Source organism: Megalobrama amblycephala, linkage group LG1 (assembly GCF_018812025.1).
Source record: "Megalobrama amblycephala isolate DHTTF-2021 linkage group LG1, ASM1881202v1, whole genome shotgun sequence".
Taxonomy (NCBI): Eukaryota; Metazoa; Chordata; class Actinopteri; order Cypriniformes; family Xenocyprididae; genus Megalobrama; species Megalobrama amblycephala.
This window is the reverse complement of record NC_063044.1, coordinates 68911464-68930519: the sequence shown is the minus strand read 5'-3', so window position 1 is coordinate 68930519 and position 19056 is coordinate 68911464. Positions and strand designations below refer to the sequence as shown.

Below are 19056 nucleotides of genomic sequence, written 5' to 3'. Positions count from 1 at the left end.
AGAGGTCTGGGATGAGGCACGAATTAGGAGCAAAAAACCTAACATATTGGATTTTATTGTAAGTATTCAGGAATTCAGGGAATTACCTCGAGATACTGTAGTATTGTATTAACAACTAGGAGTTGTTTAAATTGTCAGTGGTGAAGTCAGATATGTATTGAGAATTTCCACGACAAGGGGAACACAGATTCCGAAGGGAACAGAATCAGATTTTGCAATAATAATGCTAAAAAATAAAAAGGCAGTAATATGAGGCATCAAGTTTGGACATGGACATAGGTTAATTTGTGTAGGCACAATTCAACTGAATAAATTCAGGCATAATAAACTAAATTCAGGCAAAATACACAAACTATGAACAAGTTCAAGATTAATTCAATTCACAGAAATAAAACTGGACTGTGAGAATCATTTTATTATGCTACAATGCAAGACATTTAAATGTAGCGCCAATATTTTTGACCTTCTTCGCTTTCCGTTCATCCAGCGGTGTTTCATGACGCATGCGCTGTCAGCAGGGGGAACACACATTCCAAAGGTGATCCTGTTGCCTTAGTCAAAGAACATTTAAAAAGAATCAGTCAGATTGTATGCAGATATTCACTGATGGGTCTATGAATCCACTCAACAGGAAAGCAGCAATAGGGTTAAGTGTCCCTCAAGTTCGTTTTAAGCTTGGATTACATTTGCCAGATAATATGTCAGTCTTTTCGACTGAGCTAGTTGCAATTTTGTGGTCCGGGGAAATATGTGTTATGTTCAGATTCTGCACTAATGGCAATTAAGGGTAGGAGGAGTGAAGCCAGATCAGATCTAGTTTTAGAAATTCTTGTTACATTGTATCGGGTGATAAAAATGGGGTACACGGTGGGGTTTATGTGGGTTCCTTCCAGCTCATAAAGGGATTCAGGGCAATGAAGAGGCTGATGAGATGGGGAAATTAGCTACACACAAGAGTGAAGTTGATTTGAATGTAATGTATGGAAGAGTTGAGTGTAAGAGTTTTATACAGAAAAAAAATATCACAAATATGGCAGAAAGAATGGGAGGAAGGGAATAAGGGCAGGCATTATTTTTCACTTCAGCCTACTTTAATGCACACATCATTCACAAGATTAGAGAGGAGGGATAGTGTGATATTCACAAGATTACGATTGGGTCATTATGCACTGAATTATGGGTTGGCAAGGGTTGGCAAGCATCCAGATGGCAGATGTTTGTGTGGAGAGCTGGAGTCTGTGAAACGTAATTATGGAGTGTGTAATTCACAGGGTTGCAAGAAGCTGCATGTTTTCTGAGCTGTTGGAGTCTGGATTCCCATCTATATCTTTGAAGTTAATTCTTGTAAATAAGGACTTTGAGACCACAAAGATTGTTTTAAACTTTTTGCTTCACAATGGTCTTTATAAGAGGATTTAATATATAAGTTGAAGTTCATCAGATGACCTGAGGAGGGCAGCAATACGCCTTTGGAGCGTCTAAGCTGCCGAAAATTTCACAAGAAGAAAAAAAAAAAAAAACACATTCCAAAGCGAACAGAATCGGCTGCTTCACCGGCGGGAGAGAACAGTTCTACAGACGGATGTTGAGAGGAGCTCCAGTAAGTTGGCGGTCAAGGCTATTTTATTCAAAGGCATCAGATGAAGTGATTATTTTCTCTTTAATGCTGACGGTGCTGAGTAATTAGTCATAACAACAACAACAACAAAAAGATGATAACTGATGATTTTTTTTTTTTTTTTTTTTTTTTTTTCTGTGAGTCCGCTATGTTACCTAGCTTGTTTGGTAGCTTGTTCAATAGCTTGTTGGATACTAAGTAACCCCCGCCAACAACAATTAACATTGTGATAAGAATATGTGAACTGTAATAAGGCTAATAGATTTACTGTTGTGTGTTGGGTTATGCTCTGTGTGTACCAATCGTATTTTGGTGACTTGGTTGCAAACAAGTATATATATACATACAGTGCCCTCCACAATTATTGGCACCCTTAGTAATTATGAGCAAAAGCAGCTGTGAAAATAAATCTTCATTGTTTATCCTTTTGATCTTTTATTCAAAAAATTCACAAAATTATAACCTTTCATTTAAGGAAAATAATTGAAAGTGGGGGGAAACTTACATTATGAAATAAATGTTTTTCCTCCAAAACACGTTGGCCACAATTCATTGGCACCCTTTTATTCAATACTTTTTGCAACCTCCTTTTGCCAAAGATAAAAGCTCTGAGTCTTCACCTATAATGCCTGATGAGTTTGGAGAACACCTGACAAGAGATCAGAGACCATTCCTTCATGCAGAATCTCTCCAGATCCTTCAGATTCCCAGCTCCATGCTGGTGCTTCTTCTCTTCAGTTCACTCCACTCATTTTCTTTAGGGTTCAGGTCAGGGGAATGAGATGGTCATGGCAGAAGCTTAATTTTGTGCTCAGTGACACATTTTGTGTTGGTTTTGCACTGTTTCTGAAGTTTGTTTTGGATCATTGTCCTGATGGAAGATCTAACCATGGCCCATTATTGGATTTCTAGCAGAAGCGGTTCAGGTTTTAATTTTTTTATCTATTGGTATTTGATAGAATCCATGATACCATGTATCTGAACAAGATGTCCAGGACCTCCAGCAGAAAAATAGGCACACAACATTTAAGATCCAGCAGTATATTTAACCTGTGGGCATGGGGTACTTTTTATCCATGTGTGCACCAAACCCATCTGGTGGGTTTGCTGCCAAAAAGCTCTTTTTTTTTTTTAGTTTCATGTGACCACAGAAGCGGGTCATGTTTGAAGTTCCAGTCTTGTCTGACAACTGAGTATGCTGGAGATGTTTCTGGATGAGAGCAGAGGATTTTTCTTGAAACCCTCCTGAACAACCTGTGGGGATGTAGGTGCTTTTGATAATTTTTTTTAGGCTTTCTGAGACTCAAGACTCAACTAATCTCTGCAATTCTCCAGCTGTGATCCTTGGAGAGTCTTTGTCCACTCAAACTCTCATCCTCACTGTGCATTAGGACGATTTAGACACACGTCCTCTTCCAGGCAGATTTGTAACATCTTTAGTTGATTGGAATTTCTTAATTATTGCCCTGATGGTGGAAATGGGGATTTTCAATGCTTTAGCTTTTTTCTTACAGCCACTTTCTATTTTGTGAAGCTCAACAATCTTTTGCTGCACATCAGAACTATATTCTTTGGTTTTACTCATTGTGATGAATGATTAAGGAAATCTGGCCTTTGTGTTTCCTCATGTTTATACTCTTGTGGAACAGGAAGTCATGGCTGGACAATTTCATGTTCATGATCACCCTGGTGTGCTAAAAAATGTAAATATGAATGGGAATATACTTCAGAGATATTTTACTCATAAGAATTTCTAGGGGAGCCAATAATTGTGGCCAACGTGTATTGGAGAAAAACATTTATTTCATAATGCGAGTTTCCCCCCACTTTCAACTGTTTTCCTTCAATGAAAGGTTATAATTTTGTGAATTTTTTGAATGAAAGATCAAAAGGATAAACAATGCAGATTTATTTTCACAGCTGCTTTTGCTCATAATTACTAAGGGTGCTAATAATTGTGGAGGGCACTGTATATATATATATATATATATATATATATATATATATATATATATATATTGGCCAATTTAGTCAGTTTTTTTCATTGAACCAAATAGAAACAATGAGCATAATGGTAGTCATGCTACACTAATAATAGTAGGTTTTCTTCTGTGTAACATTACATATATTCTTTATAAGTAAAATTTTGGCTCTATTATTTGTGTCCCCTTCAAAAATTGCTGTTAAGAAATTTTATGTTTATTTTCCCCACCTACTGTCAGATGAAATTTACGCCCCTGCTAGCGCATGCTGATGTTTCATTCTTCAATAGAAACTTGCAACGCAGCTCACGAGTCAACAGGTGTCATCATCGTACAGTCTACATGCTTGTCGTACCCAAGTTTAATAGATTCACACTGTATGATTTGTTGTGAACTCATAGGATTGCTAAAATGGAGCAATGTATCTCGGGCTTAAGATCATCTACCGTTGGCGACCGATGACGTCACAACTCGCTCCTTAAGGCTGATTTATACTTCCGTGTCGAGTGTACGCCATAGCAACGGCGTAGGCTGTTCAACTTTCAACTTCACTATGAATGAAAAAACACTCTGTTTCAGAGGACACATTAAGTCAAACTGCAACAAAAGTCATTACCTATTTGCCGTTTCTGTTTGTAAGCTTCTCTGACAACGTACATGATGAACTTCGGCTTTTGTTTTGATACTCAACATGACCGCGGACACTGCCTACTAGTGGTCTGCATGCACGTCGACGCGGACAATGAAGCAGAAGTATAAATTTGACCGATTGAATAATAAGGTAGGTGTATGGGGTGGGGCATATGTATTTAATTTAGATTAAAAAAACATTTCTGACGTTTTGACCTTTTCTGTTGCCTCCCGGTGTTGTGACCCTGAAGCGCCATTGGAGAGAGTGAGCGCGTGGGCTGATAGTATTGCTGCGTTCAAAGAATATACACTGACAAGAAGCGACAGTCAATAGAACATTCTATTGAAACAGCAGCGCCCAGCAGCTGCCCTGCGTTTCCGCCATTTTGGGGTGAAAACCATGCGGCAGTTCAATAGATTTCAATGGGAATATCAGCTGCTTTGTTAAAAAACGTACATTAAAGCTGAAATTAGCCGAAAACCTGAATGATGACAACACAGAATAACGTACAAACACTAGACTAGTGATCATTTAAATTTTTTTTAACAGTTTATTATACAGACTTTATTTCTTTTTTTTCTCCACAAAACCTTTGCTCTCTAGAAACCCATGTCAGTTTTCGTTGAAATTCTTTAAAAGGCTTATAAACACTGAATTATTACCAACATATCAAATTAAATTAAGGACATGCATCAGAAAAATTGGGAATGTTTGACAATATGAATATAACAGCTTGATTTTGCAGTGTTGTCTAATGTCCGTTAAAACAAAAGTGTGAATTATGTGATAACGGACACAGCGTTGCATCATGTATTATAAGATCATTTATGTTTGTAGCGTGATCCATTATGATCCGTTCAGACCTAGATATTATTACTATTGGGCCTACTCCACTAGGTCTGAAATATATTGTTTGCTGCAAACATGATGATTTTAAATTTATTAATTATTAATTTACTATTAATAAATGTGTAAAGTTGCATAAAATGGAAATACTCAATAATGTAGGCTAACTACATTACCTTAGATGGATGAATGGTTGGTTCCACAACTGGTAAAATAAAACATATATAAGACAATACAACATTTACTGTAGCAGCCATACAATTTACTGGTGACTGAATTTAAAAAACTGTTCTATTGCGCTTCTGATTTGGCAGTGAATATCACAGATTTTGGGTGTGTAAGATGTGAAGGATTCAAAGGTCCAGTTAGTATTTTCACCCCATAATGGCGGCTGCGCTACCGGAGCGCCATCTAATGGCTGTTAGCAAAAAAGTATCGAAGTGTCGCCTCTTGGGTTCTAATCTCTTTGCTGCATTCCAGGCAGGTTTTTGAGCCCGTAAGTCACGACTTCAAATCACGACTTTGTAGCGTTCCAGGAAAATCACGCCAAAATGCGTAAAAGTGTAAACAAGCCAATATGGTGGACTGTACGGGGTTTATGCTCATTTACAATTATTTCTAGCATCAAAGTTGCTTACTCCTTTCTTGTTTGAGGGAAACAGAGGAGTAAAACTGTGCATAAGGCAAGAGAAGCTGTTACACCTTTTATTTTGCCGTGCACTTGCATAAACACCGCATCCGTAGGGGCTGCCATTGTTGTTTCGCGGGCTATGTGACTTCAGAACCCGTAACTGGGAGTACATCGATCTAGTACGAGTTCACGGGTGGGAAGTCACAGCTTTGACTGTTGTTCCAGTGCACTTTCACGGGTTTAAGGTTGGAAAAACACGGGTTATGGGTTGCCTGGAACGCGGCATAAAATATGTAAGTTGTGACTGATGCCGTGTTTCGCCTATAGCAACGAGCTGTATCACGCAGAGTTTCTATTCCACTCTGTCACGCAGAAATTTCAGTCCACTCTTGGATTATGGCAGAGATCTTCCTTTCTATGGACCTCTGATCTCTAGGCACTGCTGTTTTGCTTGTGATTTATTTTCTTCACATTAGTTTTTGGTCACATACTGATGTTGGTTTTGAAATGATTTCCTATCTGTTATTGTTATTGACATCTTAAAATTGTGATTCTCTTTTTAGATGGTTATAAATGTGAAGTTGATGTATTGAATCATTTCCGTGGGTATAAAACCCTGGTGGCGAATTAAGTGTGATCTTTGGGTATCACTCGGTTACATGTACATCGATCCTATAATGAGCCACGTGAGATTTTAAATTTATACATAAATGTTAATATAAATGAATAATGTATTTATTCATATCATTATGAATGTATTAATAAAGTTTGACACTGAAAAATATTGCTGGTGTTTTTTATTGTTATAGGTTTTATGATGTTGGTTTCTGCACATACAAAACTGTAACATTTGAATGATCTAATTACTTTGTTGTAATGAATGTAGTTACAAAATCCAACTGTATTTAGATTCATATGGACATATTATTATGCTGCTGTAGTTATTTAGCTGTAGTGGTTGATGAACAGTTTTATAGTCTTTTATCCTGACTGAAATAATGTGTTTCTAACAGCAAACACTCAGAATAAAGTGAGATGATCTGCTGATGATCCTGAACGGCTTGTTTAATGAGTGTTGATAGTCTGAGGATCATCAGCTGCTGAAAAGACTCTTTATTACATGTCAATAGTTCCTGTTTTCACCTCATTTATTATGCTGATGTCTTCAGATCTGCTGTAAATTGACACTTAAAGGCACAGTATGTAATTGTCACCATTAGAGGCCACTTATTCAAACAAAAGCATAGCTTGATGATGCCTTGATTTCACAGAATTATGAGAGGTGTTGTCTTCACGTCTACAGCCGGTGGAAAAGTATCCAATGGGATTCAGGCAGAAGTCATAGTTATGGATGAGCTAATGAATAATGATTTATTAACATTACTGTAGTCTGAAGCAGGGTGTGGCTGAAAGACGTTGGAGCAGAATGAGGAGCTGGAGCGATTGCTAATGAGAGACGAGCGCAGAGCAGTGGAGCTTTTATTATTCCCAGACGATCGCTTCCGCTTCTTCCAATGTGGAGTAACACAGCACTGTTTCATCATATTAAATACATCTGTGTGTTTGAAGTTGTTTTAATGTTGCTGTGTTGAGCTTCATAACATGATTCGCTTTCTGTCGATGAATGTTTCCAAACAGTTGCTCACCTGTCTAATAAAACACATAATATATTAAAGCGTCTTTGGTGTTTCCATGGATTCTACAAAATAAAACCAGAAATCGAGGTTTTGAGAAATCGAGAAACAGTCTTGGAAACATTTGGGATAAAGCAAATACACAAGTCAACAATATATATATATATATATATATATATATATATATATATATATAATATATATATAATCTTATAAGCTTATTTCATTGGTGTCAATAGACTGAGAAAGTTGTTGTTGGTTACAAATATCTACTTATTTTGTTTTTATGCTTTCAACTGTTTTTCTGACTATTATTTATACAAGAATTGACATTGCATTTATACATGTGTTGTGTATGTGTGTGTATATATAACTGATATACTTTTTTTTATTTTGGCAGATCAGCTCCTCCCACAACAATCACATCGTCAATGAAGCTCCTCCCACAACAATCACATCACCATTGAAACTCCTCCCACATCAGTTCTCCAATAAATGCTGGGATATTCCCATCAGACTGAGCATCAGAGCATCAGGAGGAGCTGAAATCTGCAAAGACTGAGTTTATTAAAGAGGACAGTGAGAACATGAGTGATCCAGAACCCTGCAGAATGAAACACACTGAAGATACTGAAGAACAAAGAGGTTGGTGTTTATTCTTCATTCATGTTAGAAAGATTCAAGATTTAGATTAATAGAAATGGGATTTTTGTTGTTTTTATCAATTAAACCATAAACACCAAATTATATGAACTTTTCAGAATATCTGACAGGGTTGTAAGCATAACTTAATCAAAATCTGATTCATATTTACTGATAAAGTTGATTAGTTTCTTGTCCTTCCATCATACTGTAGAAAGAGCCTAAATGATGTCACTTCCTGGGTGTCACAATTTAAGAAATGAGAAATTCCCATTTTCCTTAAAATGAGGAAAATCATGTCATGTTTAACAGGGTTACACAGGTTAAATATCTAAAAGTTGGTGTCAAAATATTAAAGTATTATATATTTTAATGTAAATATCACATTAGAAAAGTGAGATTTGTCTATAATGTTTTAAAAATAATATAAAAGGAAGATCAGTGTACCTCATTCATGGAAACTTTCAGTCACGTATAATTCATTTATATAAGCATTAAAGTGTTCGTAATATTTTATAGCAGCTGTCTGCTTTGTTACGTCAGGGTTCAGTTGTATGTTCTTTCACTTCATATTTCTCTCTTTAATTTATGTGAATTATTTTGATGTACTGAAAAGGACATCAAACATTGAGGACATTTTCTCTTTTTTTTCCTTCCATTTTTAGATATGATTGAAGAGGAGGAGGAGAGTGAAGAACTGAGTGAAGTGGAGGAGGAACATCATGTCAAACCTGGAGAAAAACCTTTGAGTCGCTCAAAGACTAAAACGACATTTTTAAAGAAAAGAAGAACCAAGAAATCTTTCACCTGCACTCAGTGTGGAAAGAGTTCCTCAACCAAACAACATTTTGAGATTCACATGAGAGTTCATACTGGAGAGAGACCGTTCACATGTGATCAGTGTGGAAAGAGTTTCACGCAATCAGCAAGCCTTAAGATGCACATGAGGATCCATACTGGAGAAAAGCCATTTAAGTGTGATCAATGTGGGAAAGGTTTCACACAATCAGCAAGCCTTAAAGGACACATGAAAATCCACACCGGACAGAAGCCATTCATGTGTGAATGGTGTGACAAGAGATTCTCACAAAAGCAATGTCTTCAGATACACATGAGGATCCACACTGGAGAAAAGCCATTTGCATGCGATCAATGTGGGAAGAGTTTCAGTCAATCAACACAACTTAAGAGTCACATGAAAATCCACACTGGAGAAAAACAGTTTATATGTGATCAGTGTGAAAAGAGTTTCTCAAGCAAAAATAGTCTTGATGTTCACATGATGATCCACACTGGAGTGAAGCCGTTCGCATGTGATCAGTGCAGCAAAACATTTGTTACCTCATCAAACCTGAAGGCTCACCTGACTGTTCATACGAAGGAGAAGCCACATTCATGTTCTGTGTGTGGAAAGAGTTTTTCACAGCTGTTATATTTACAGAGACATCAGAAACTTCATACTGGTGTGAGAGATTATATGTGCTTTCAGTGTGAGAAAACTTTTAATACAGTGGGTGATTTAAAAAGGCACCAGAGGATTCACACTGGAGAAAAACCTTACAAGTGTTCACACTGTGACAAGAGATTCAATGTGTCATCATCTCTGAAAAGACATGAGAGGATTCACAGCAGAGAGAAGCCGCACACATATGTAACAGTCTAAACGTTACCAGTTTTTTTTTTTTTTTATTGTATTTTTTTTCTCTTTTTATTGAATTAAGAGGTATATCTGGGTCAAGGGTAATTCCACTAGGAGCCGCTTGAGGGCGCTAGTCACTATAGCTACCATATATATAAAAGCCCTAGTTACATACAAGCAAGTCAGGTTGTTTGGTAGAGGGAAACCGCATGGATGGTTGAACTGACGCTCCCTAATTCTACTCGTATTAATGTCCAGTTTTGAGAACTCATTGAGAATTTACGCTCAATGTGAGTATTTGCCAATTATGACTTGTATTTGTAAAAAAAAAAACACATTTGAGTGATGTGAACTAGTGATGGGAAACCGAGGCTTTCTGAAGCGTTTGAGGCTTTCATCAAATTGTGCCGAAAAATGGTTCATTACTCGAAGCTTTTAACACAGTGCGCATTAGTGACATCTGGTGGTCAGACTTGTTTTCTTAACCATAGGTGTGTTCGACATCGGCTGCGGTTGGATGTAAACGATTGGCAAGATTAGCCACGTGCAGGCGGGGAGGAGCTGAAAATGGAGACGTGAAGTCGGACACTTTCTGCTTCCCGTAGTGATGCTCGCGCTGCGTTTGCATCGGTTTGCATACTTTATCACAGCTGAAGTGAAATAAATGCAATATTTGACTAATACACTGATGTTTCAGAGACTTTTTTCATTCAAAACTTTATGTACTGCTTACAGCGTCTGTTTTTATAAGAATAAAGTTCAACATAAGCATATGTTATTTAAATAACAATGTAGTGGGATCTACGTTTTTTATCCGTTTTATTTTGATAAACATGACACAATACAACATCGCGACTACATGAAAAGAGCTTTAACTGTCATAAAAACAGATTTTTGAGCATTAGTGGAGCTGAAGGCGTGAAAATAAACACGAAACACACGTGATTGTTGTCATGCGGTGAATCCGGCCAATCATGAAACAGCTGTGTCGTCATCAGCGCTCGTGCAGCTCCTCTTGAGAAACTGCACTGGCTAACTCAGGCGGCTGTCTCGAATCGCTCTCGCGGTACTTTAAAGCCACACGTCACAGTCACATGACGTCAGCGCTGTCTCAAGTCGGACAACATGTCTTACCGGCATGCACTGCTTCAAGTCAGCCGCCGATCGGTCTTTGCGGCGCTGCATCAAGTCGAACAAGCCTCATATCTAAATCATTGCAGAGCAGATCTACGGTTTGAAAAATCACGTGACCAAAGCTTCAAGTCCGTGACATACAGAATCACTCTTGTCTTGAATCTGTTTTTATCTAATCTGATGTAATCTCATTTAAATTAATTTGTGACAATGAGATCACCACTCGTGTCATGTGTAACCTGCATGGTCAAAGGATTCACATATTTGATCAATAATATAAAATACAATGATGTGATCATAACTGACATGAGTAGTTAATAAATATTTTAGATGAGCTGTTTAACCCTTATGTTCTGTTCGGGGTCTCTGAGACCCCAGCAATAAAACATGATTAAACGCATTTTCCTTTCAGTGAAGCGCCAATGTTTTCAAACCAGCTGTCTCGACTTTCCGATACTGCATGACGTTTGAAGCTTCAAACGTCATCAATCACGTGGTATTGTCATTTCGATACAAGCATCGGTACAATGTGTGATACAAAAGTGCTTTGAAAACTGCGTCGGAGCATCGGAGCTCCGGTATCAACCGCCCCATCACTAATGTGAACTATTTTGCTTTCATTTGTAGAAAGGACATTTTGTTTATTTTAATGTTACCTCGTGTTTTGTTGCATTGCTGTCACGATAATACTCGTGCACGTCTCCAGGGTAGCACGAGCAGGTGAAAGGTAAAAGACCACACGGTAGCGGCGCATATGGCTTAATTAACTCAGCATTCACCTCAACAATTCGCCAAATGCCATTGACCGTCTTCACTCCTCACTCACTGGATTATATCATTGCATCGCTCTCAAAATACATTGTGGATATACACTTGGCTCATCACTCCTTATTCCAGCTCATCTAAAGTTTATCATTGATTTATCATTAGTTTCATTTATTGACTGCAGAGACAAAGACAAAGTTTTCTTATGTGTAACCGGGGGAAAAATTACCTGAAATCTCTAATTAAGATCAACATCCTACATTATGAAGATTACATTTACAGTGTATACCCTGATAACACATTATGATACTGGCCCTTTAAGGTTTCAGTGAGTCAAGATCACGCCTGAGAGTTGGTTCTCGCGAGAGCGCGAATGGATGTAGCGCCTAGCCGAGTGTGTGTGTGACCTGAGAGATTAACGCCAAAAGGTTGTAAATGTTCACTTGTAATTGAGTATTATCGGGGAGTCATATACCGAAGCGGTTGCTTCGCGACAATTGATGAGGATTGATTGCGAGCTCACGTGGAGAGTTTGTTCCTCAAGTTCATTTGTGAATCGTGAATCAAAAGCGTAAGTGTTGTATTTGCCCATTTCATAATGTAATATGTTAAGGAATTTATATTGGGCATAAAATGGGAAAACTGTGTAAATCAGTTCAGTACTGCTTTTCTTGTCAAATTAAGAGGGGAGAAATAATGCTGAATAGACCCTCTGAGATTCGTATTGTGTTCAATAATTCAGGGTGAGTTATTTATGTTTTATTGAATCATAAATTCATGTTTTGTACATTTTGTGCAAATATTTTGAAACTTGTGTAATCTGTGTTGCATTATTTGTTTAAAATTCAAGACTTTATCTATGATAAAGCTAATACTGTGACAATTCAGTGATAGTTTAATGATGCATGTGGCCGCTTATGCTACTGTTTTAATTTCAGGGGTATAAAGGCCACTACCGTTGTCTTTCTGTACCGTCTTTTTTTTTGTCTTTAAATGCCACATTGATTCTTATAATTTGTAAAGTGGAAACCAATTCATATTTTATTTTTATTTCTAAACATTTTTGTCTGTTTTGTAAACTCATTCATCTCCAACCCCAAAAGCCAAAGCTAGCCTATTTTTTTCATGCTGTGTCCCTACATGGGTAAAGTTGGTTTTATATTCGCACAATCGGACTTCTGATAAATTCAGACTTTCCAATAAATTAATGTTTGCGAATTTTAAGCAGCTACATGATATTGACAACCAATGATTGTCAACTTACAACATTTTTCACAGTCGATCAAAATAGGCAAGTATTGTTTTAATGGCATATTTACTTGTGAATGTCCACTGAATGTCCAATGTAGTGTGATTGACAAGGCTATTGAATACGGATGGTCCGAATGTGCGAATATAAAACCAACTTTACCCAAGTTGTGTCCCTTTGGTCACAGTTGAGAATAAAAGACCCTAAGTTCAAGTGTTTTGCCTGTGTTTTGGCCCTTTATTTCTTACAGTAGGCTATTGGCTGGCGACACCAATGGTTTATTTTTGTGGCAATTATGCACTGGTGTAAATAAAAAAAGTAAAATGTATATTTGTTTGGATGAGGTGGTTTTAAATTTCAGTACTGATTGAATTTCTGTTGAACCCCCGTATCTTTTAAAAGGGGAGGTATTACACGTATGATCAGTGTGATAGTCTGAGGATCATCAGCTGCTGAAAAGACTCTTTATTTCATGTCAATAGTTCCTGTTTTCACCTCATTTATTATGCTGATGTCTTCACAGATCTGCTGTAAATTGACACTTAAAGGACACAATATGTAATTGTCACCATTAGAGGCCACTTATTCAAACAAAAGCATAGCTTGATGATGCCTTGATTTCACAGAATTATGAGAGGTGTCTTCACGTCTACAGCCGATGGAAAAGAATCCAATGGGATTCAAGCAGAAGTCATGTTTATGGAGCAAATGAATAATGATTTATTAACATTACTGTAGTATGAAGCAGGGTGTGGCTGAAAGACGTTGGAGCAGAACGAGGAGCTGGAGCGATTGCTAATGACAGACGAGCGCAGAGCAGTGGAGCTTTTATTATTCCCAGACTTATTCGCTTCCGCTTCTTCCGATGTGGAGTAACGCTGCGTTCCAGGCAGGTTTTTGAGCCCGTAAGTCACGATTTCAAATCACGACTCACGACTTTGTAGCGTTCCAGGAAAGTCACGCCAAACTGCGTAAAAGTGTAAACAAACCAACATGGCGGACCATATGGGGCTTATGCTCATTAAGAATTATTTCAGTCGCCAAAGTTGCTTACTCCTTGCTTATTTGAAGGAAACAGAGGAGGAAAATGGCACATAAGGCAAGAGAAGCTGTTATACCTTATATTTTACTGTGCACTTGCATAAACACCGCATCCGTAGGGGCTGCCATTGTTGTTTCGCAGGCTATTTGACGTCAGAACCCGTAACTGGGAGTGCATCGATCTAGTACGAGTTCACGGGTGGGAAGTCACAGCTTTGACTGTTGTTCCAGTGCACTTTCACGGGTAGAAGGTTGGAAAAACACGGGTTACGGGTTGCCTGGAACGTAACACAGCACTGTTTCATCATATTAAATACATCTGTGTGTTTGAAGTTGTTTTAATGCTGCTGTGTTGAGCTGCATAACATAATTAGTTTTCTAATAAAACACATAAAATATTAAAGTGTATTTGGTGTTTTCATGGTTTCTACAAAATAAAACCAGAAATCAAGGTTTTCAAGAAACAGTCTTGGAAACATTTGGGATAAAGCAAAACCACAAGTCAACAATATATATATATAAAGCTGCTTTATATATGGAGCTGCTTTAGTTGTTTTAAGTTGTTTTAATGTTGCTGTGTTTAGCTATATAATATGATTCGCTTTCTGTCAATGAATGTTTCCAAACAGTCTAATAAAATAATATATTAACCACATAATATATTAAAACGTCTTTGGTGATTCCATGGTTTCTAAAAAATAAGACAAGAAATCGAGAAACAGTCTTGGAAACATTTGGTGTATATATATATATATATATATATATATATATATATATATATATATATATATATATATCTCAGTGGTGGGCCGTTAACGGCGTTAACATGCTGCGTTAACGCAAGACTCTTATCGGGCGATTAAAAAAAATATCGCTGTTAATCTATTCTCAAAGTTGAGTTGGGAGCTGGGTCTATACTATGCAAGCTATGATGACTTTCACCTTGATATTTTGGCGCGGATGTATACCTAGCCGAATTGACCCTTCGCAAAGCCCCGCCCCCCTTAGTTACTGTTGCTTTGTCCGACAAACCGCGGCGCTGTCACGCCACACACAGTGATAAATGCATCACGGAGCAAAGAAGACACTGACAACACGTCGACAGACAAGGCAGATCAGGTTACTTATGACATTAAACAAAGTCCCAGCTTTAAAACTGTGTAGTTTTTTAAGAAATTCAAACAATAAAAACCGTTTTGTTGCTCTTTAATGTGCCATGACCATGGTCGTGACAGATTGCTGTAGCGCCTCAGCTCAAGAGGCTCGTGAACCGATCATCTCTTACGAGTCCATTTATAGCATCAAATAAACATGAATGAACATGAGAATCAATGTTGTTTCAAACGCGGAAAGATGTCAATATACACAATTTTTCAAGTTTAAGTCCACCGAGATTAATCTTCTAACTCCTGACTGCTTTGTCGGACAAAATGGCAGATTACTTTTAGTCATTATTTGGGTAGCACACATATTCTGAATGCCTTAGGCAGAATTCAAATTAGCCATTTTAATCTAGATTAATCTAAATTAATTCCAAAATTATAGTGAGATTAATCTAGATTAAAAAAATTAATCTATGCCCACCACACACACATATATATATATATATATATATATATATATATATATATGGTCCATTAGTATAAAAAACAAACTCAGTAACTGATATACTTTTTTTATTTTGGCAGATCAGCTCCTCCCACAACAATCACATCATCAGTGAAGCTCCTCCCATATCAAGTTCTCCAATAAATGCTGGGATATTCCCATCAGAGGAGCATCAGAGCATCAGGAAGAGCTGAAATCTAAAGACTGAGTTTATTAAAGAGGACAGTGAGAACATGAGTGATCCAGAACCCTGCAGAATGAAACACACTGAAGATACTGAAGAACAAAGAGGTTTGGTGTTTATTCTTCATTCATGTTAGAAAGATTCAAGATTTAGATTAATAGAAATGGGATTTTTGTTGTTTTTATCAATAAACCATCAACACCAAACTGTATCAAGTAAATGAACTTTCCAGAATATCTGACAGGGTTGTAAGCATAACTTAAGCAAAATCTAACTCATATTTAATGATAAAGTTGAATTTACCATAAATTATAGAAGTGGATTTATTATTATAGAGATTATTATTCTTACAAAAACTTTGGTAACAGGGTTGATGAATGCGATCAGCACTGTACAGTTTGGGTAAAAACTGAGACAATGGGTTGAGATTATTTTCTTGTCCTACCATCATGTGGATAAGAAAGCATACTTTCAGTGTATTTTTTATATACTTTAAAGAAACATACTTAAAATTGCACTAAAGAATGCTTCGACTTGTTCTCACAGAAAAGTGTACATTTATTTGGCGTATACTTGTACATGTAGTCTTTTGATTGAGATAGCATAATGCACTTACCACATAAAGTATACTTAAACATTACATTACTAAGTATACTTAATTAAATTAACTTGAAGTATATTTCTTTTTTGTAGGGTAATTATTTTTTTCTCTTTTTTTGCATTTCAGACCTGATGGAAGAGTGTGAGGAGAGTGAAGTGGAGAAACATCATGTCAAACCTGGAGAAAAACCTTTGAGTTGCTCAAAGACTAAAAAGACATTTTTAAAGAAAACAAGAGCCAAGAAATCTTTAACCTGCACTCAGTGTGGAAATAGTTTCACAACCAAACAACATCTTGAGAGTCACATGAGGATCCACACTGGAGAGAAACCGTTCACATGTGATCAATGTGGAAAGAGCTTCACACAAAAAGGAATTCTTAATGAACATATGAAAATCCACACTGGAGAAAAGCCATATAAGTGTGATCAGTGTGGAAACAGTTTCTCGTACAAAAATTATCTACATGTTCACATGAGAGTTCATACTGGAGAGAGACCCTTCACATGTGATCAGTGCGGGACGAGTTTCACGCAATCAACACCCCTTAAGATGCACATGAGGATCCACACCGGAGAGAAGCCGTTCATGTGTGAACGGTGTGAAAAGAGATTCTCACGCAAGCAACATCTTGAGCTTCACATGAGGATCCACACTGGAGTGAAGCCATTTCCATGTGATCAATGTGGGAAGAGTTTCAGTCAATCAGCACAACTTAAGAGTCACATGAAAATCCACGCTGAAGAAAAACATTACAAGTGTTCACACTGTGACAAGAGATTTAATCAATTAATATATCTGAAAGCACATGAGATGACCCACACCGGAGAAAAACCTTACATGTGTTCATATTGTGACAAGAGATTTAGTCATTTACTATATCTGAAAGTACATGACAGGATTCACACTGGAGAAAAACCTTACAAGTGTTCACACTGTGACAAGAGATTCAGTGTGTCATCAAATCTGAAAAGACACGAGAGGATCCACACTGGAGAGAAGCCGCACACGTGTGATCAGTGTGGAAAGAGTTTCACTATTAAAAGTAATCTGAAGATACACATGAAGATCCATACAGTGAAGAAACCACATCACCACAGTCTGAAATCACAATAAGAAGTTTATCTTTATCTGCTGAGAAACAAAGTTAGTTTCCTAACAGCCTCATTTTCTGTTGGTTTAGAAATGTGTTTTTCACTGCTGTAAATCGACACGATCGGTGAGCACATGATTAAAATATAATCAGATTGGTTCTTGTTTTCATGATCAATTTCATAAAATAGTTCCTGCGGCCCCAGTTAATTTAGGTTTTGTTTTTGATCATAAAAAAAGAATAGAAAAAAAGAAAATCTCGAAAAACAAGATTACATGTCAAACCTGCGTCATTTAGACATTTAGAGTTTCTTCACCAAACTAGTGATTTATAACACAAATCTTCTTCATGACATTAAAAAATTAAATCAAAGCTGAAGATTCACATGAGATTCACACTGGGAAGAAGCGGTTCAGACTTTCTCTCTGAAAAACTTTGAAGGCAAAGTTCTGGAGCTGAAGAAGAGGCCATGACACTCTTAAGAGAGACATGAATCTGACATTATTTTAACTCATTCTTCATAGTTTTTCATAAGATGACCTTGTTTCTCTTCCACTTCTACTCTTCCATGCAAATGTAAGATAAGCTTTCATGTAGCTTTGAAACTGAACACTTGATTCTCTTCTTCTCTTGATATGCTTTGACTCTCTTATATAAGCCATAAAGAGAGAGATCTGTCTTATTCATTTCCACTTTTACTTGATTGATTAAACTCATTAATCCTTTTATCAACAACTCTTTGTTATTGTCTGTTTTCATTTTATTCTGCTTGAATAGTAATAATTTTTGTTCAGAAAGCTACAAAGTACCCTGATGATTTCTTTTTCTTTCCATGTTTTTATCTCTTAGTAGTGCTTTAAAATAGCTAATTTTGCCAGTTTCTCTTGAAACCAATTTGGAGGTGACTTAAACTGCCGTTCATCGACATTAAAGTAAAACTTACTGATATACCCATCTATTGATTGGAAATAAATAACAACTACTTTGGAGGGCAAGCAGTAAAACATAGAATGGAAGAGATGGGGAAAATTACTTTCTGTGCTGGTTTAGAAAAGAATAGACAGAAAATCACAACATATGTTGGACGTGATTCATATGTTATGAAGAGAAGCGACTTTTCCACTGAACTGAAAGACTTGATTGCCATCGAGGAGACGGATATAGAGTAGGCTATGTGAAGCTGCCATCACGCCGCGTTCAGTGCTAGTCTGCGTTTGTTTATATCGCGCTGCCTTTCTACTAGTGAAGTTAGGGCAGTATTTAGATTTTCTGTCGTGATTGTGAAAAATATCGCCATTTTAGGTCATTTATGCTGAATCGAGAATTGCAACAGGTGCTCACATCATCGTTAAGGGAAAAAGGACGGTGTAATACAATTTTCGTATTTTCTACGTGTAAAAACAAAGGGAAGCAGGCTGAGGAGGTGACGGGGAGATGCCGTATATCAAATCTAATAATGTCACTGATTTAACACACTCCCTGTTACTTAATAAAATAATCCCATAGCTGAGTGTTTTTGAAAGGGTTGTATTTTGTTTTGATGTAATAATTAACATTTGATAGTATGACTCTCATTCGGCTTGTGAATGAGTAACCTGCACGCACCCACTTCAAAACAGTTCACGAGCTTGATTTTGGTTGTCATTTATTTAAAGAAAAAAAAGAAAAAAACAGTGTCGGTGTCTGTCCGCGAATGCCTCTGATTCTCCTCCATGGTCATATGAGAAAGTGAAGAAAGACCACATTAAAAATACACTTA

General features: G+C 37.1%; 1 protein-coding gene across 1 annotated transcript; it reads left to right on the top strand.

Moving 5' to 3' along the window:
* The first annotated feature begins 8636 nt into the window (after positions 1-8636).
* On the top strand, positions 8637-17589 carry LOC125248646 (gastrula zinc finger protein XlCGF57.1-like). Its single transcript, XM_048160731.1, has 2 exons — positions 8637-9631; positions 16459-17589. The coding sequence occupies exons 1-2, from the start codon at positions 8652-8654 to the stop codon at positions 17318-17320; spliced, it is 1842 nt and encodes a 613-aa protein (XP_048016688.1). The 5' UTR covers positions 8637-8651; the 3' UTR covers positions 17321-17589.
* Positions 17590-19056: the final 1467 nt, after the last annotated feature.

Bases quoted from the DNA above. Each gene is read 5' to 3' on its own strand.
- LOC125248646 (XM_048160731.1), top strand. From the start codon at position 8,652: ATGATTGAAGAGGAGGAGGAGAGTGAAGAACTGAGTGAAGTGGAGGAG. The intron at 9,632-16,458 runs ATATGTAACAGT...GAAATCTTTAAC, and splicing joins AGCAGAGAGAAGCCGCACAC to CTGCACTCAGTGTGGAAATA.